Source organism: Columba livia, chromosome 18 (genome assembly GCF_036013475.1).
Source record: "Columba livia isolate bColLiv1 breed racing homer chromosome 18, bColLiv1.pat.W.v2, whole genome shotgun sequence".
In the NCBI taxonomy this organism is placed as follows: domain Eukaryota; kingdom Metazoa; phylum Chordata; class Aves; order Columbiformes; family Columbidae; genus Columba; species Columba livia.
Window position 1 is genome coordinate 8,591,142 of NC_088619.1, and position 18,290 is coordinate 8,609,431.

The window sequence follows — 18,290 nt, forward strand, 5'->3', positions numbered from 1 at the left end:
AAAAGAAAGAAAGGGGGAAAAAAAAAAAAAAAAAAAGAAACAACCCTGCAAAATATATTGCTCCGTATTTAAAGTTTGGAATGGGTCCTTTTTGTTTCTCAACTGCTTATGTACATCTGCTGCCTAGCAACCAGGGTTGCAAAGCCACGCACTAAAATTAACGAGGTGCTTGCAGATTGACGAAAGACACTCAAGGACCAGGGAGATAAAGGCAGCAGGTCCAGGATTGTGTTTCAGCCCAGAAATCTGAAGGAGAATGGAAAAACAAAATAAAACAAAACAACTCAGAAGAAGGGTCAAGTGCAATCAAAGGAGGGAGGCGCTGGGGTTTGCTTACAGCGAGAGGTGATCTCTCTATTAATTCTGCTTAGGAGAGGATCCGTTGTGCACTGGCTAGCAAAATCCAGAACAAGATCTGTCTGCAAAGCTACACACCAGCAAAGCTGAATAAACGTGAACCAGCAAGACCTGGCTCCCGACCTCCAGCTCCCCGTCTGCTGCAGGAAACTGAATTGAACGGAGGGATCTCTTGATCCCATTGCAACTCACTGGAGGAGCATGGAGAACTCCGAATAACAGGGATGTGGAAGGAAGATTATTATTAGAATTCCATCAAGGCCCAATATACAAAATAGCACTGTAATCACAGTCACAAATCACAGCAATTTGGTGCAAGTTCACTGGAATTGCTGTGGTTGGGCAGAATTGGTGAGAGAGGGTTTGATCTTTGGAGGCTGGTCCCTGTGCTCACCTCCCGATCCTGGTGTAAGCACAACTCGTTGTCTCAGTGCTTTCCTGAACCAGAAGTTACATCCTGATTTACATTGTTAAGGAGTTTTTTGTTGCCTTTTTTTCGCTCTGCAGTTAAAGCCCATTTGCAGCCCACACAGAAATCCCGGCACTGCCCTGGTAGAAGAGAAGCAGTCGCAGGTGATGAGGCAGCCCTGCTGCAAAAACCAACTGAAAGCAGATTTCGGGCATGCTGCGGGTAGTTCAGCTCCAGAGAAGACAAACCCTCAAGGACGCAGTTATTGAAATAAAACTGCAGTGCATTAAGCCAGAGCAGGAGTTTCCAGGGGGTTACGCCGTGGTACCAGCTGGCCGCAAAGCGAGCGCGGGGTCAATTGCTGCCCAGGGAGCCAGGCGTGCGGGAGCAAGAGCAAGCCGGCAGGCGAGCATGGGATGCTCTAGCGTGAAAAACTGGGCTGAGATGAGGACCAGAGCTGTCAGCATCCCCCAAGGAGCAGGGACTGGCAAAGGAGCTGCTGTAGTGAATGTCTGCGTCCTTTTCTCTAAGCAGCGGGTGAAGCAGGTGAGCTCCCGCTTCAGCGACCTTCAGAGAATCAATTTACTCGTCTGAACAGACAAAGGTTCAGTTTCGGAGCTGTCATCACAAGCTGACAAGGAGCTTTTTACCTCCTCTCACTCGGGCTAGGGAACATTGTGCTATTTGGAAGAACCTGGCAGTGACCTTCTCTTCGGCTGAATGGCAGGTGGGGGGATTTACAGATGGAAACAACTACAACAATAACAATTAAAAACAAAAGCACCCACATGGAGAGAGACGATACAAAATATAAAATGAAAAAAAAAAAAAAAATCTTCTTGCTATCTTCTGATATGACTCCACTAATTTAACTCTAAACTGTGCTCCAAAAATAATAATAATACGCATAAAAACAGCTCTGTGCATTGTTGTTCATAGGGTTGTAGGATATTATGATGCACAAGCAACAAATCTTAAATAATATTCAGTCACCCCAGAACGCTTATAAATATCCAAGGTAGCATGTAAAAGCACAGCCTATACAAACAGACCCCAGTGAGCAGTCTTAAGTTGTATTTTCCTCTCCAACACCCTGGGCAGGATGTAATTGTCCCAATTTACTGCCAATCTTGGCCAGTGGGATGATTTTTGCAGAGAGTGGGTGGGCATGGCAGTTCAGGCACAAGGTGACATGCTCACTCACTCCAAGCTGGACAGTCGGGGAGGCATGAAAGTTGGGAAGGGATGAAAAAAGCTTCAGCTCAAACCTAAATGCCCCCCCGTCCTTCCATGAAAACCTCCAGCAATCCAGGATGTCTCAGGGAGGTTCCCAGCCTGAGAAAACAACTGTCAGAAAGCAGAAATCATGTATTTTAAAATGTGCAGAGCGCTGCAGAGCTGGAAACGGGAAGAGCTCTGTGAACGCATACCATCAAAAAAGATAATCGTGTCACTAATCTCTTACCAGCCTGAGTAAGTTTTCAGGAGGGGCTTTTAATCCGTCTGACAAACACGGTGAGAACTGTTTCAAAGACACTGTCATAGCAGCGATCCCATCTGCAGTGCCTGACTCACCACTGAATTCCCACTCCTGCATTAATGCTAACGACGCTTTTCATTTAAGTCCTTCGTTTAGAGAGCTTGTGGTATTAAATTGCACCGTCACAAAGAAAAAACAATAAAAGCAAAAAAGACCTAATATTTCCCCCCCTGCTTTTCATGCACCACTCTTTTAAACGTATTGCTGACCAACTCAGAAATCAAATTCCAGGATCTGGAGGCCCTGAAACTTTAGAAGAAAGCAAAGGCGCAAGTGCGAGGACATTACCTCCGTCTGGAAACCCTCTACCAGGATGGCCACCAGCAGGTTAAAGAGAACGTAATTCCCAAATGTCATGAGAGCAATGAAGTAGAGAGCAGCCCAGGAGGAGGTCGATGCCATGCCGTTGTAAAGAACCTTGTTCCAGTCTTCCTGGGTCAAAATCTGCCAAGAAAAGGTATCAGGAAAATGAAGATACTGGAGGATGACACACTGTTTTCCCCAAGCCTGTTTTCCCTGTGTTCTGGATGGGTCAGACAAGCACCCACTTTTGGGGTATCCAAAGTAGCTATAAGCACAGGAGGATACACCTGGTCCAAGCCTTCTTCTGAGCCAGAGAAGAGATGGGACCAAAGGGACCAGGACTCCCACGCTGCTGGTAAGGTCCCAGCCCAAACTGCCCTGATCCAACTCACACCAGGGGACATGTTCATCCATAAGGAACTGCAGCATTGTGTGAGTCTGACCTTTCCTTTGGTCAGCCAGAACAGCTAAAAATTCTCCACAGATCCCAGACTTACAGAGCTCAGAGCTGCTAGGACAAAAATCTGCACATATCAATTATGGGTTTAAACCAGACCCTGTTCTTTGCTGAAAAATTGCTGCAAGTGGTCTCAATCTTCTTCATCTCTCCCTCATACACCCACTCAGCCCATACCCTGCAAATACAAAAGTCTCCTGCCTCGGCAGCCTCTCTTTATGAACTTTCTCCTTTATTTTTGAAAATGGTCTGAAACATCCCGTGTTCCCTCACTTGTGGTTTTGGATGCTCTCCCTTCCATAGCAAGGAGCTTCACTAAGCTCTGTCAGATGGTTTGGCAAACAACCCCAGCCCCAAACGCACTTGAATTGTGGCATCTTCCATTCTGTACCTGGAAAACTGTGACGATGGCCCAGAGCAAGGAGTCAAAATTCTTCCTGTCGGGCAGTGTGTCGCCGTCTCGCTCCGAAGCGAACTTGCAGCCAAAGAGATGCATCCCCAATATGCTGCAGGGAGGGAAAGCAGGGGCTCAACAGGAGACGACATCGCTCTCCTATTAAAAACTAATAATCATACAGCAGGGCTGCGTTTCTTTATTTCACCTGGCCCGTTCTTCATTTTTTTCTTTCAAAGATGAATCATTCATTCTCTGAAAAACATGCCTCAAGATTACGCAAACCAGTTGTGAATGTGGGTCAAATCTGTCAGAGTTTCAACTGAAAAGTATGCCCGCTCCTTCTTTTTCTGCTTTGTTGAAGTCAAAACATTGTCTTTCAACATTTTCTAAACAAAATGTTTTGACTTTCTGTTTTGCAATGACACATTTTCAGCAAAATATGCTTAAATTGAATTAGGAAGACAAAAAGAGTTTTTGTGAAATGCCTGAATGAGACATGTCAGGGGACCTGAAACAGCTTTTTCAATTTTGACAAGAAAACAGAATACCTTTCATTATAGATTGATACTAAAAGAATAATTTGTTTTCCCCTGCTCTCGGGCCAGTAACCTGAATAATCAAATTATTCACAGTTCTGCTGAGCACCGTGGCTGCAAATGGCAGCTTCGGAGTGAAATGTCTCACTGGGACATTATTCCATGGAAGAGAATGGCTTTCTTCAGCCTTCCCAGTACCTGGATTGCTGGAACACCAGAGCTGGCTGTTACAATGAGACACACTCTCCTCAAAATCTAGACCAAAATCCAAAATTTGGGGCTACATCAAGCCTGTTTCTAACATTTCCAGTGCAGAATCTCACTTCTCAGAGGAAGAGGCCGCGCAAGAGAACAAGCACCACCATGGCTGACTTTATTTTAGGAACATTGCCCTCTCCTTGGCAATATTTTTAGCACCGGGCTTTCTGCTAGTTGGTAAGTAATATAACCACTGTCTTGGGGTGATGTCAAGGAATCATCCAGCAGGAAGATTTTCCTTGTTAAATCATCTTGCAAAGACAGATGTCTTGTTTGGCCAGAGTTAAGAGAACTTAGTCTGAGCAGCAAGTCACAACCAGCACTGGCCAGTGATGCTGTTCCTGGGGCCATTTAGCTCAGCCACATCCTGGTCTGGACTCTTACATCTCCTCACCTCACCCTGGGATCCCACCTAGAAACCCAGCACAACCTCAGGACTTGGAATTGGAAAAGCTCACCTAAAGATGAAGATGAAGAGCATCAACAACATGCAGAAGGTGGCCACATTGTCCATGGTCTTCATGAGGACTACGAGCTGGCGCTGGAGGGCTGGCATGAAGCGGACCAGCTTCAAAACTCGCATGAGCCGAAAGGTCCGCAGGACCGAGAGCCCCCCACCTTGTTGGCCCACTATCTCCCACACGCTGAGGGAGACAAAGAGGAAAAAAATCATTGCAGGATGAGAAGACAAAGCCTAATGTCAAGGCATGGAGGAGAGGAAGCAAAGGGAGGGTGAAATTCAGAGAGAAGAGGGATGGAAGGTGGGTAAATGCCCAGATGAGTTGGACTAGAGTGTCTAAAACACACCAGCAAATCAAGGGCTGTGGCTGCCAGAGCAATTACAGCCTTTGCTTATGTCAAAAAAAATAAAGAGTTACTTCATCAGGCACTGGTTGTACTGTTTGGATCCTTGACATTCCCAGGACATTGGGACTAGCAGCTTTCTGCTTGGGTCTCTTTCTAAAATGACCATAAAATAACCTTCAGATATGTATCAGCAATCATGTCTAACTGTATTGATTTACAGTAGAGAAGTATTAAGTGTCATGGGAAGGTACTTATGCCAAACTCTCCATTACTTTCTGTTTGATTAAACAGCCAAATGAGGAGAAACATGCATAAAGCTCTAGGTTTGTACCTAATCACCACTATGATGCCATCAAAGATGTTGTATGGATTCTTAATGTAGCCAAATGGACCATAAACAAGGACTTTCAGCAGCATCTCCAGGGCAAAGAGGCTTGTGAAGACGATGTTGCTGATCTCCAGGGCGTTGGTAAGCTCCTCCGGCTGGGGAATTAAGAGGAGGAAAGACACACGATAAGCAGCACAGCTCCATATCCAAAATTACACCTAGAAATACAACAAGCCCCGATACTGCAAGTGTAGGAATACCAATGCTAATGGTATAGTGAGAAAGTGGCAATAGCTCGCTCAAAGCCCAGGAGAGAGAGAATAAAAGTACTATCAGAGTATTTAAGGTTTATACACCTGTTGTGAATTCAGCAGGTAAATCCAGACATTGACTTCATGTTAATCGCAGCTTTAGTGTGACCACAGGAGGTTTTAGCAGCATGTACTGAGCCTTAACACTTCCACATCCTCCAAACCAATCCTCCTTATGCAGAAGGGACAGTTGGATTGTTTTCTCGCATAAATAACCTTTTACAGCCTGTCTTTTTATTTAATATCTCATCAAAAGCTTTAACCTAAGACTTTAAAACGCAGAGATTTGAGGTGCTACAACTAGAATGGCTCAAAAAACTCATTATCAGGAAGTCCCAAATCCCGCTACTGAGGAAGGGCCCAATCCTGGCAATTCAGACTACCAACCTAAAATCACAGGTACAAAAAACTTCTAACAAACAGACTCCCAGTAACCTTAGACCTAAATTAATATCCTTCATGTTTTTCTAGCATACTTCTCAGAGGGTTCCCAACAATGCCTGCAGACACCCAGCGCTGTGCTTTCCCCGGCGGGTGGGCGGGCATTATTGGAAAACATATGGCAGAAGACAAAAACCGGTGGTGTATTCTGTTTAGGATCAGTCAGTGGCAAAGACAGTGGCAGGATCTGCCGTACCAGATCCCTTCTCCCCATTTAACCCCAGCACATGGCTGCAACTGCACGTTTCTACTTAATTCAAATGAAGAGACAGCATCCTGCTGGCAGGTGCCCATGGGGTCACATTGGCAACGCTGAGGTGCCCAACAGGGCAGTGGGATGGTGTGGCTCACTAAACATTTTGCACACAGGGTGCTGGACTCCTCCTAGGGGTTATTTAGCACTTAACTCCCTCGGATACTTTTCTATATCCCCACATGTAACCACCCACGTCTTTAGACACCCGAAGACCATGACGGGTTATGGTCAGATGTGCAGGTTCACCGCAGCTACACCACGAGCAGAAGCCAATGTGCAACACGTGCTGTTGATGGCTTCATGGAACACCTTCACAGCTGGCCAGAAACCTCCTACAACAGACCATGAGCTGCCATCCCATGGCCCAAGCTGTAGGGTTTGACATGAGGTGACCCAACCCCAACCCAACATCATGGGAGACAGCAGAAAGGATGGCTCAGGGACAAGGTCAACACTCGATCAACTCTGTTTCAAAGCCCCAAGAAACTACAGCGACCAAAGGCTTCACAGATACATGCTGGCAAACAGATCAATCCATGTGGGCATTCAGCTCTTTCTTTCTCAGGGCTGAAGTCTCCAAGCACAGTTGGCAAAGCCCTTGCAGCTCAAGTTCCTTCAACCCAGTGTGATAGTAGATGGGGACACAAATTGGTGTGATGTTACCTCAGTGCGGTAGCGTAATCCCTGGGGACTTGCACTGATACCAGTGGGAGCTTGTGATGATACAGCAACAGTCCCAGGATAGCAAAGGGGGGAACAGCAGCATTGAAAAGCAAAAGTAATAAAAAAGAACAAATAGGGTGTGTGTTACACTTCCTGTACCTCGAATATCCTTGCTGAGGAATGGATCCCTTGGCTAGAGTTTGCTAAACACACCGAACATACAGCCCAAATCGCTTCCTTGCTGAGCTAGAGCTAAAATACAAATGCTCCAGCTCCCAATATTAAATGCAGCCCTGGTTTAAAACCATATACCTATGGGAGCACTCAGACACAAAGTAATAAATAGGCCGAGAACTTATATGTCAAGCTGCACCTCAGGACAATTTCAAATAGCTGAAAGTCTACATTAGTCACAAAAAAAAAAAAAAATGCCAACTCATTCATGAATGCCCCAGCGCCCAGGCAGGCTGTGCTGTTATCATCACTGCAGCGCTACTGCTGGAAAGGAAACGTGTTCCTGGAAGCTTTCCTTCCCATCCATCAGCCCCACTAGCCCAGGCCCCAAAGGCTGATTTCCACCCTCTGTTCCCCCGCTCTGACCGTGCTGCCAAATCTAACCAGCCCCCTGGGCACAACGCAGTTCAGTCCCTGGATGGATGAGCAAGAGCATCACAGCATTTCCCACAGCCGCTGCCTCCCCTCCCCGGGGGGGTTGACATGGAAAACCCAGCCAGCCCCCGCAGGGATGTCGTGTTAATAGCATGGATTAATGGAACTTTGCACTTCACAAGCACCTTATTGCTGGAGATGTTATTGGGATGGATAAATCCAGATGGGAAGCACTGGCAGGGCACAGCTGGGTGATGGGGGGAGCCACAGGGCAAACAGCATTTATGCTGCAATCTTCCCAGGGACCCCAGCATGCACTGGAAGGGCTATGACCCCCCAGGCCATGAAACATCCCACCAGGCTCAGGAGAGCCTCAGATACCCCTGGCATCGGTGCAGAAGGGCTGTGAGTCAGCCCATACAATGTGGTGATGCTCAGTACCCATGGAAGCACAGGATTCATCCATCTCCCCCTGCTTCACCTCCCAAAAAATGCCTGGACCCCCTACTCCTCCTCTGCACACTCTTTTCCACTTCCTTTGCAGGAAATGGTTTTTAATGTCCGAAACATTAGGTGCCCATAACAAAAAGGAAGAGTGAGATCTCCTGAACCAGAGATGAGAATTAATATTCCAAAATCTCAGATTAATGGCCAAAATGGGCCATTAATTCTCCCTTTCACCCTGTAAGGAGAAGAAGGGAGGTCTCTGGGGCAACCTGGAGCTCTACCAGGGGAGGGCAAGGGGATGCACACTGCAACCAGACCAGCACAAATCAAGGAGTTGTTTTGCTTTGGCAAACAACACATCCCTAAACAATTGATATGGGGTGATGCAAAATTCCCAGAGGATTTTTGCAGCCGGGTGGGGAGGGCTCTCCCCTAAGCCCCTCACTCCTGCCTGGGGGGTCCCCAGGGCAGCTCAAAAGCACCCCTGCAACAGCTCCGCGTCCCTTCCAAGGGACACATCGTTGCATCCATGAGGCACCCACCCGGACCCCTGCCACAGGCACCACTGGGAATCATTTATAAAAATAGAGGTGGGCTGATATCATGATCCTGCCCAGGGGGATCATGGCTGGGCAGTGGGGATTCCAACACTTCCGAGAATGCCAGCTACAGGATTTCCACACAGCTATAGATGCATATGGTTAATAAGACTGTTTATAAGAAGCTTTTGCTCTAGAGAAATTGCAAACTTGTCTGAGACATCCTTCCTTAGACATCATTACGATACAGCAGGAAAGTAGCTTTTCTTTCCCATAGGAACTGAAATTGTCATCCCATCTTAAAAAGGAATACAGAGTTTCAGAACTGGTGAACTGAAACACACTGCGCCCAAAACTTTGATAGCTCTCCCCTCCATTTCAGTCCCTATTCCCCTTCCATTTCCTCCATACCATAAATCAAATTAAATTAAAAAACAAATAAAAGTCAGCTTGAAGAAGAACATGGAGCTTTTCAGTCACCAACTGTTCAAATGGTCATTTCATATCTATAAGACAATGTATTTAAGAAAACAAAAAAGGCAGTTCACCGAAACCACTTCCTCTCCAACAAACATCTTCAAGTTTTATAAGCTGCTGTTTTCTGACAATAACGATCTAATCAAAACAATATTGACCAGTTTTAGACATAATGTACCTGGTAGAGTCACCAGCTCCTGGCACACAACCAGTTCCCCAGATCCTCAACAGGCTCGGAGGAAAAGAGCCAGTAAAATCAAACAGCTTCCCCCTCAGAGGGCCGCAATACGGCAGCCAGGGAAGGTAGCATCATTCCTTTAACTAAATTATATATTTGGAAAACAAACCCCACCAGGATCCCCCCTGGAAAGGGCATTTTGCAGGGACGCAGAGCCTGAGTGCAGATCCTGGGGTGTCTTTACAGGACAAAGCCTCCTAACCCCCACCCCAATTACAGCACGTCTGCCATTGCCTCAGCGTCTCTATTAAAAGAAGAGTCTGCTAATTCTCTCATCAGTAGCAGCAGTGACTAATTAAAAGGAAAGCATGCTATGATTAAACGAGCAACACCCAGAAAGAGCGAGATACAAGCACAATTCAGCTGTGGCACGAAACACCGGCTCTTCTGATGAGTCTTGGGTAAATACTGAATTTTGTTTCCAGGACGCCTTGCCTTGCTGGACACAGAGCCGTGGCGTCCTGGATAAATCATTCCCCGTTAGCTCTGTGTTTGCGGAGTGTCGATTTGTTGATGTACCAAACAGCACATTGACAGGCTCTGGCAGCACATGAAACAGGAGCCGACAGAGCAGCATCTCTGACGAGCACGGAAGGACGGTGGCAGGAGGAGGCAGCCCGGCTGTAGCTGGGGTGCAGACCGTCAGGATGGGGAGGGGATGCTCCCCCTGCCCTGCTCAGAGGTTTCGGACGGGGCTGCCTGGAAGCAGGCAGGGCACTGCTGGGGGGGCAGGCAGAGGAGAGGGAAGGTGACCCTGGGTATTAGGTGTTGCCTCAAAGAAGTATCTCAGAGCGGGACCAGTGCCTTGTCCCTTTTCAGCATTCAGCTGTAATGCATTTCTTTGGGTTGTTTTTATTTATTTTTTTTTTAATTAATTAGGATCTCACAAGCGAGGTTTCTAATGGCAGAAAGGACGTGCTCCGTTTCTGTCTGGGCACAAGGCAGTGGCACACACCACTGCTGCCTGTGCATGGGGCTTCAAGGTGTCTGCTGAGCAAGCGAGGTTGTGGGCAATGAGGGGAAAAAGCTCCTGAAGGTGAGGACAGGGGCTGGGGTCATGAGAAGTAGGAGCCAGAGGAGCTGTGCTCCCCAATTCCTGCAAGACAAGCCCTGTCGTGTGACAAAATGCAACCAAGTACACTGGCAGATGGTGCACAGAGCCTACAAGGCTTCTACTCCTGCCATCCTCCAGCCACGACCCGTAAAAGGGAAATGGCAGTGCCATGGCACAGGCTCTGCATCATTGCCAGACCTGCCCCCAGCACCGTAGACACATCTGGCGTGGATCCATCCATCCCTGTTTCCCCTCTGCCCAGACAGCGAGCTCCAGGCTGAGGCCAAGCCTGGTCTTGTCCAGCCCCTGCGCCCATGGATGTCAGCACTAAAGAGCAGAAGCACCCCAGGGTGTTTCCTCTCTATCTCACTAACAATAAAATAAAATAGAAAAAAAAAAAATCTGTCTTGCCAAAGCAGAGGGAAGGATGGGGTGACGGGCCAGGAGGCAGATCCCTCCTGATCCCCAGGGCTCTGCTTCTGTGAGTGAATCCAGAAGACCATGAAAACTTCAAAACCATTCAAACAGCTGCAGAATAAAACCTGTCTGAAATCATTACCATGGTAACTAAGGAAAAATAACATTGAAATAAAATACCAACCTCAGCTATTTCACAGGAAACACCAAAAACGTTTTACTGACTCATCACTTGCAGATTTTTAATATATATACATAAGAAAAAAATCAAACAGGTCACACAAAGATGCGATTTTTCGACCTGACACTGTTCCACTAGATTGTCTCCACTCTCTGCAGGGGTGCAGGCACACATGGGGTCTACCTTAAAACAGGAGCCAGACCATCGGTCCTGGGGCAAAACATAAGAAATTCTGATGAACGGAAGCAGCTATTAATTAACAAAATGATGTGCCCTTTTTCTTGCCCTCTCCCATGCTCAGTTCCCCATCATTTATAGCTCATGGCCGTGTCCTCAACCAATAAGTCTTCTCCATGCCTTATCCTCATCACACCCACATTATTCCTCCTGCCTCGGTGCACCCGCTGAGCCACGGCCATCCACAAAACCACTTTGATTCCCTTCAGTAAATACAGTGCCTCTCAGCTCCAGAGCCACTTGCTATTTTATAAATAGAAACTCAATCCACGCATATTTTCAGTGATGACATTCATTGTCTTTGGGGCTCCTTAAAAGGCATCAGGCGTTAGCCACTGTCCTGGGTCAAGCAGCTCCAACCTGAGCCATGCTTAAATCAGAGCCTGACAGACTGATAGGCTGTCTCTACTCATCCTTTGCCAAATTGGTTAAAGAAAACAATTCAGAAAGTAGCAGAATTGCAGAGACTTTTGTTTTGCTCCTCCTGGGGTTGGACACACAGAAAAGGCAGCGTGTTTGCTGCTCGGTGGGCTGAAGGAGGACTGCTGGGAAGTTCAGGATTTATAGGCATTTATTAAAAGGAATTGACTTTAACAGACAAGCGAACAAGTCCAGTTTCATCCCTTCACCACACAGGAAAGGAGGATTTTGTTACGGTTTGAATGGGGGCTGAATATTTCATGCCACAGCAAGTAATGCTGTAAGAAAGGGAGGAAAGCGGCTTTCATTTCGGAGAAATTGGAGCTGTCTGCACAGGAGGGACTCCCCTTCCACCACCACCACTAATCTCCTCACCTTGCACCCATTCTTCCCTGTTACAATTCACAAATGTCCCTTCCCAGCCCACATCTGCAGAAGGAAGGAGCTGAGTCCCATGGACACGGCACCTTCTGGTGCAGGACCTTCCTCTCCACCACATCCTTGTTGAGCAACCATGGCCAGCAACTGAATTCCCCAGCCCTGATGGGGCCATGTCCCCTCTGCCTCATGTCCACCTCAAGCTCGGGGTGCAAATGAGGGGATGAGGCCCACGCATGATGGAGAACCTCATCAACCAACCCCAAAGGGACCTGCCATGACCTGTCCCTGCCCAGAACCATCAACAGGACCTGCAGACCATGCTCTCTTCCCCAAGCCCTGGGGCTGAGCTCTCTTTACCACTCATACAGCAGATATTCTTGCCTGAACTCCTTATCTCTCTCAGCTTGAGATTTCTGGATGAATATTATCCTAGAAAATGCAAGAAAAACATGAAGTGGCTCATCCCTCTGCCCAGGTTTCAGAGGAGCTTAAGCTGAACAAAAGCTGCATTTCCACTTGGTCACACCTTGTAAGTACTTGAGATTTAAAGCCCTCTATTTCTAGTTAATCTAAACCAAGTTTGAAACTTATCTCCCCATTACTACTTGAGAAGGTACTAGGGGGAGGAAGGAAATAAAAAAAAAGAGAAAGAAAAAGGCTGTCTCTGTAGGGCTCCTGCACAGTTCTGCTGAACCTGGGTTTCTGATGCTGGTAACACTATCTCTAATGCTGACAGACATCCACGGGGGAAAAGCTGGTCGTTTCCTAACATCAGCAAAAAAACAATTATAACAAAAGAGCTGAAATCCAGCAGAGATGAGGGAAAAAACACTCAGCTCCCGTCCCTGCTCCCGCTGGGGCTGAGTGGGGTGGGAAGGGGCTCTGCGAGGACACGGGTGGCAGCGGGGCAGAGTCACGGCACCAACAGCATCGGGACCAACTCTACTGGGAGACCTGGGAAGAAAATTGATTGATCCCTGGGAAATCACCAACAATCAGCAATCAGGAGCGTTTACAGACAAAAGCATGTGCTGGTGCAAGCTGAGGATGCTCCAGAAGCTCTAGCTGAGTTTGCTGGCTCCCACCCAAAGGGAACAACCACAATAATCAAAGAAGGAGCAGAGAGACATGCACATCTATCTGCAGAGAGCAGTGATTTTTCATCAGCATGGGGATGAAGTGAGTTTCAAAAGCACACATCATCTCCTCATTTCACTGAGCCAGAGTCTCTTCTCAATGCTGCCTGAGCAGAGATAACACAGGGGTATGGATGGCAGCTGAAACAACAGCTGTAATGATAGGATCTAAGGCAGCCCGAGTATTTCCAGCCTCTGAACTAAATTAACAGGAAAGGATTGACACTTATAGTTCCCCATCCAGGGAGCTGAAGAAAACTTTAGATGTCGGGAATCCACATAGGCTCATCCCTAAAGCTTGCAGAAAACTGAATTATCTGATAAAAAATCCACACACTTTCCAGTTGCCTGAAATCTCATTACATTTTCAAATCATTCAGTCTCCAGAACCAGGATAAAGTCTGCTTTATAGGCACAGCCCATTTTTTCAATAACTGCGAGGGCCGTGGCACCCCTGTATTTTGCATGACACTCTGAAAGAGCTTTGTCAGTGAGTCAATAAAACACACAAGTTCCTACAAGACCTCATAAACCCTTCAAATCACTGAGGAGAGGAAGAACCCCTGAGGTCCATAGAAAGAATTACCCCCAATAACAAACAGAGAGCTGATTTTGAAGTCGGTGATTCCAGTGATTAACAGCTCGGATGACTTCCATTAGCGTTGACTTGACTCCACCAGTCTCCAGCTACAAACTGTTAATAAGAGTAATTTCTGCTTAAGCAGGAGGTAATTGAATACAGCACATGCAAATCTATAGGGCACCTTATTTTCCTGCTGTGGGAGTGCCCTGTGCAGCTGTAGCACTGGGAAATCGAGTTGACACCAGCTACAAGCCCTGTGTTGGGCAAAGCCAGCAGATGCTGAGGCGGGGAAAGCCTCACTGTGCTGCCAAAGCTTTCATCACTTCGCCAAGAGTAGCTGGCACAGCGCTGGGGAGATGTGTGATGGAGTTAAACAGAGACACAGGGTATGCACCAACGTGGAAATGGAGATATCTCTAGGAAGAGATGCTGCATGAACATGGGACCTTGTGAGCTCCCAGGAAGAGCCTGGGACAGGCAGAGGTTTTCCAGGGAAAAGCTCTCTTGTTGATTTAAGGGATGCACACACATGGCAAGTGCCCTCCTGAATCAAAGCCTAATGAATCAGATTCATACAGGGAAGCATCAAATTAGAAATTTCACCACAGAGGAAAGTCCAACTGTACTATTAAGGCCAAGGTTGGAGTACAGCAGCTGGGGTGCAGGGTTAAGGGGGTGCAGCACCGCTTTGCATCTCTGTGTGGGACGCAGAGAGCCCCTGATGCCACACCAGCTGCTGTCTGGATGTGGGACAAGTCTTTGAGTCCCTGCACTTGCAGAAAACAATTCAAAAGAGATGCAAGAGATACCAAAACTATTAAATAAAAAAGGATTCCCTTCCTGACCTGGAGGCTTGAAACAAATCCATGCACACGAAAGAAGCCAGAATTCAAATGTCCTGGATCTAGATGACATGGAGCTGCAGAGGTTGGAGGGAACATGGTGCTGCCTACGATCACCCTGTGCAGCCAGAAAAGGGCAAGCTGGGCAGCACGCACCTCGCGAGCTGCAGCTCATCCCTGCATCCCCCACAGCCTCCTCGGGAGGCAAATGAGCACGTGGCAAGATCTGATTTGGCACACGGGGATGTCAATGGAGCAGCCTCCATATGCCTGACAAATGTCCAACACTCCTGCAGCCAGCAGCAAGTGTTCAACTTGGCTTGCAACTGGTGGAGATTAGGATGCTCTTAACCATGAAGTCCTGGGAAAAAAGTGCTTCTACTGCCTTCCAGCCTGCCCAGAACTTTGGACGCTAGCACAGACTCAAGCACCCCAAGACCTGGGGCACCAGCTTGACAAATCCCCACTGCCCAGGTCCCTCACATCACTTCTCCATAGAGAAACTAAATTTTCCTCCCACGTGGAGAAATCAATCAGTGGGTGTCAGGACAGCTAATAATTTTCAGTTACCTTTCTCCCTGCACACTAAATTCAGGCAGAAGTACATCAATACCATCTGGGTGGCTATTATTAATGCTTGAACCTGTAGCCTCATGGCAAGTTTTCTAACACTGCTGCACTCACTGACCCTTCACCTCCCCTCTCCGTCATCCTGGATACCTAAAAATTTCACATCCTCTGATGCTGATTAGGAAGACTCTCATGTTTTTCAGCCCCACTGTTTACATAAATAGATACATTAATGCATTTTGCCAGCAAGCTTTCCTTTGACGCTTTGGCACAGATGGTTGATATTTCCATGTTGCAGTGGCTATTAGATTGTAATGTTACTGGTGACAATTTGGCTTTATCTGTACCATGTACACTCCGGGTCCCTGCAGCAGGATGCACAAGGAATTCAGCCTGAGATACCACCACGAGCTGAGGCTGCTCCTGCCTTCCGCAGAGGGAGTTTGCACACCTTGGTTCAGGGCACTGCTGCTTTGTGGGTTCCTACAACCCCTTGCTGTAGCTGGGGGTACCCCAGCGGTTATCCTGCTGCTGGAGGGATGTCAAGCATCACCTCTCCCCGCTTCCCTGAGAATTGCCTCCTGTGGATGATGAGATTTTCTCCTTGGGTGCTGTCCCCTTTGTCATCTCTCCGATTTGCTTTTCAAAAATTAACAAAAGGTTCTCCACAGGTCTGAAGCAATTTCCTCTTCCTTCAGAGACACCAGAGGTTTGGACCGATCTAGATCCAAGTCCCCAAGATCTCCAGCTGTGAATTTGAACCGACTGCAGCTTTGGGGAGGCCAATGCAGGACTCTCCAGTCTCTTTCTTGTTAACAATGGCAATTCACCGCAGAGACGGCGGCTGAAATTCAAGCACTATTTAAACAAATGAGTATGTAGGGTATAGTTCATACAATGCGAGTTCAGACAAGGAAAAATCAGAACAGCCAGGCAGCTCAATGCGAACCAGATTTTAAAAACAAAAACAAAACCCCAAAGCCCTTCCTCAAGGAAGCCCTCGCTGAATTCTTTCCCCTGCTGAGGAGTCCAACATCACGCCTTGTACTAAAGCCTTTGCGTTTCACTCCAAGGAAGGATTTGGAGAAGAAAAAGAAAAAAGAAAAGCAGCACATTATGGAACACAGTCTGGCTTGCAGCCAGGGCTGGGGGGAAAGCAGCACAGAAACCCTCTGGTTTAGCAGCACACTTTACTCCTGCTCCATAGCAGAACAAGCTTTTGCAAAGCCTTAGCCGTTTGAACCCGCAGCGCTGCAGTCTCAGCTTCCCTAAGGCGAATCAGTCAATTGGTTCAACAGTGTATTTAAAATCCCCCAGAGTCTACCTTTAAATCACCTTTATATTCCTCTACCCAAAGCTAATAGTTTCTACCTGCATTTTCCTTCATCTCCGTAGAAAAACAAGCTATTTAGCAGTCCCATTAATAATCCGCAGCATCTGGTTGTCATTTCCCTGATGGAAAATTTCACAGTGCTGCCCGGCAGCAGCAACACGGCGAGCGCTCCATGCACCTCCAGCCGCTTTCCTCTCGCTAAACCCAGCGGTCATGGGGAAGGCAAGAGCCAGAGCTGGGCGGGTGGGGAGGATGGGCAGAAACCACTGAGCTAAGCCTGGTCAGGTGCTCCTGCAGCTCCCACACGTGTAGGAACCACGTGGAAGTAACCTGATGCTGAGTGAGAAAGTCAGCAAGGTCATGTTGGAAGGAGCTTAGAGGAAACCTAGCTCCTGAACCCCCAGCCGTGCGATGGTAAAATGTTTATTGATGATAATTTTACTGTGGAAAGTGAAGCTTTAGGTTGGAAGGTCCTAAGGTAGGAGGTGAGCTCCTGGGGACACCAACTACCTTAGCTATGTGCATCCAGCACCCCGATTGTGGGTGCTCAGTCTGGACAGGTTGACTGATGCGTGAATGCAAATAAACAGCAAGAGGTGGGGGCCGGCGTTTTCAACACACTCCGAATTTCCACTCTTTTTGATGTGCCTTCAAACCACCACTTTCATCCTAAATAACCCAGCCTGGCCCAAGACTGTCAAGCAAGTGAATGAAAGGCTGTTTCAGTCTTCCAGACATCTCCCACGGAGAAAAGCAGGTCTCACCAGCATGCCTGTCCCAAAGTGAAATGCAAAGCCTCCAGAGAAGTGTACTTCTGTCCTCAGGCTATAATGAGGACCTCTGCTGATCAGCTCATGTTCTGAAGTCCAGGATGCTCTGGTGGTCCCAGAGCTGCTAAATCCCACCCAACTCTGCTGGGGACAGACGGAAGGTAGATGTCTTCCTCCCAGGGTAACCACCAGCCCATCCCTCTTCTCACATAGTAGCTGTCAGCATGTCCTCTCCCCTCTAGCAAGGTGCTGGTAAACAGTACAAGGCTTTTGACATGGCACCATAAAACATGTCCTGAAAGTATTTATTCCTAATATAGCCCGGTGTGCCCAGAGTGGCCTCATGTGAAAAGCCCAAGAGGTAAATATTCATTAAATAAGCAGAGAGCTTAATATAGAAAGTCACAGAGTCAAGTACTCTTCAAGCCCCCTCACGTCTTTGCAAACAATCAGCCGATGAAGATAAATTTGATGCGGTTGATCACTTGCACTTTTAAGAAAGACTCTTCTAAAAGGAAAAAAAAATTGCATGTTTCAGTGTTTATAATCTCTGCAGAAAGGCCTGGTCCAGCATTTCTGCCTTCTAATTCCTGCTCTCATAACTGTCAGATTACGAAACAGCAGACTATAAGCCTCCTTAGTTTACAGAAAAACACCTCTCTGCTCTCTGCTGCCACTTTGAGCAGATGAACTAATAAAAACAAGCTCTGCTATTCACTCCAAATGCCTGGGAGAAAGGAATCTGGAACAGTAGTAGCTTCAAACTACCGCCAAAGAAAGCAGCCACCCACAGTGTCTGGAGTACCCCCACGCTTATCAGCTCCCTTCACCTCATCACCCGAAAACCACCACAAAAATCTGCCTTTCCCATCCAGCTGCCGGCTGGGACACCCCGCTGGCCAGGGCAGAGGCCAGCACCCCGCTGCCCTCCTTCTCCCCAGCCGAAGAATTAAGTAGCTGTGTTGTTTATCAGGTGTTTGGTGATGAGAGTTC

The 18,290-nt window shown here is 47.4% G+C and overlaps 1 protein-coding gene across 26 annotated transcripts in view; it reads right to left on the minus strand.

Annotated features, from left to right (window-relative positions):
* Positions 1–18,290, minus strand: part of CACNA1G (calcium voltage-gated channel subunit alpha1 G) — a 141,672-nt gene that overhangs the window by 62,910 nt on the left and 60,472 nt on the right. For all 26 annotated transcript variants that reach the window (XM_065034836.1, XM_065034832.1, XM_065034837.1 and 23 more), the window contains exons 11-14: positions 5,396–5,547; positions 4,716–4,901; positions 3,458–3,572; positions 2,595–2,750 (exon numbers count right to left, since the gene is read on the minus strand). In XM_065034836.1, the coding sequence (XP_064890908.1) occupies positions 2,595–2,750; positions 3,458–3,572; positions 4,716–4,901; positions 5,396–5,547 (609 nt within the window). The remainder of the gene's footprint in view (positions 1–2,594; positions 2,751–3,457; positions 3,573–4,715; positions 4,902–5,395; positions 5,548–18,290) is intronic.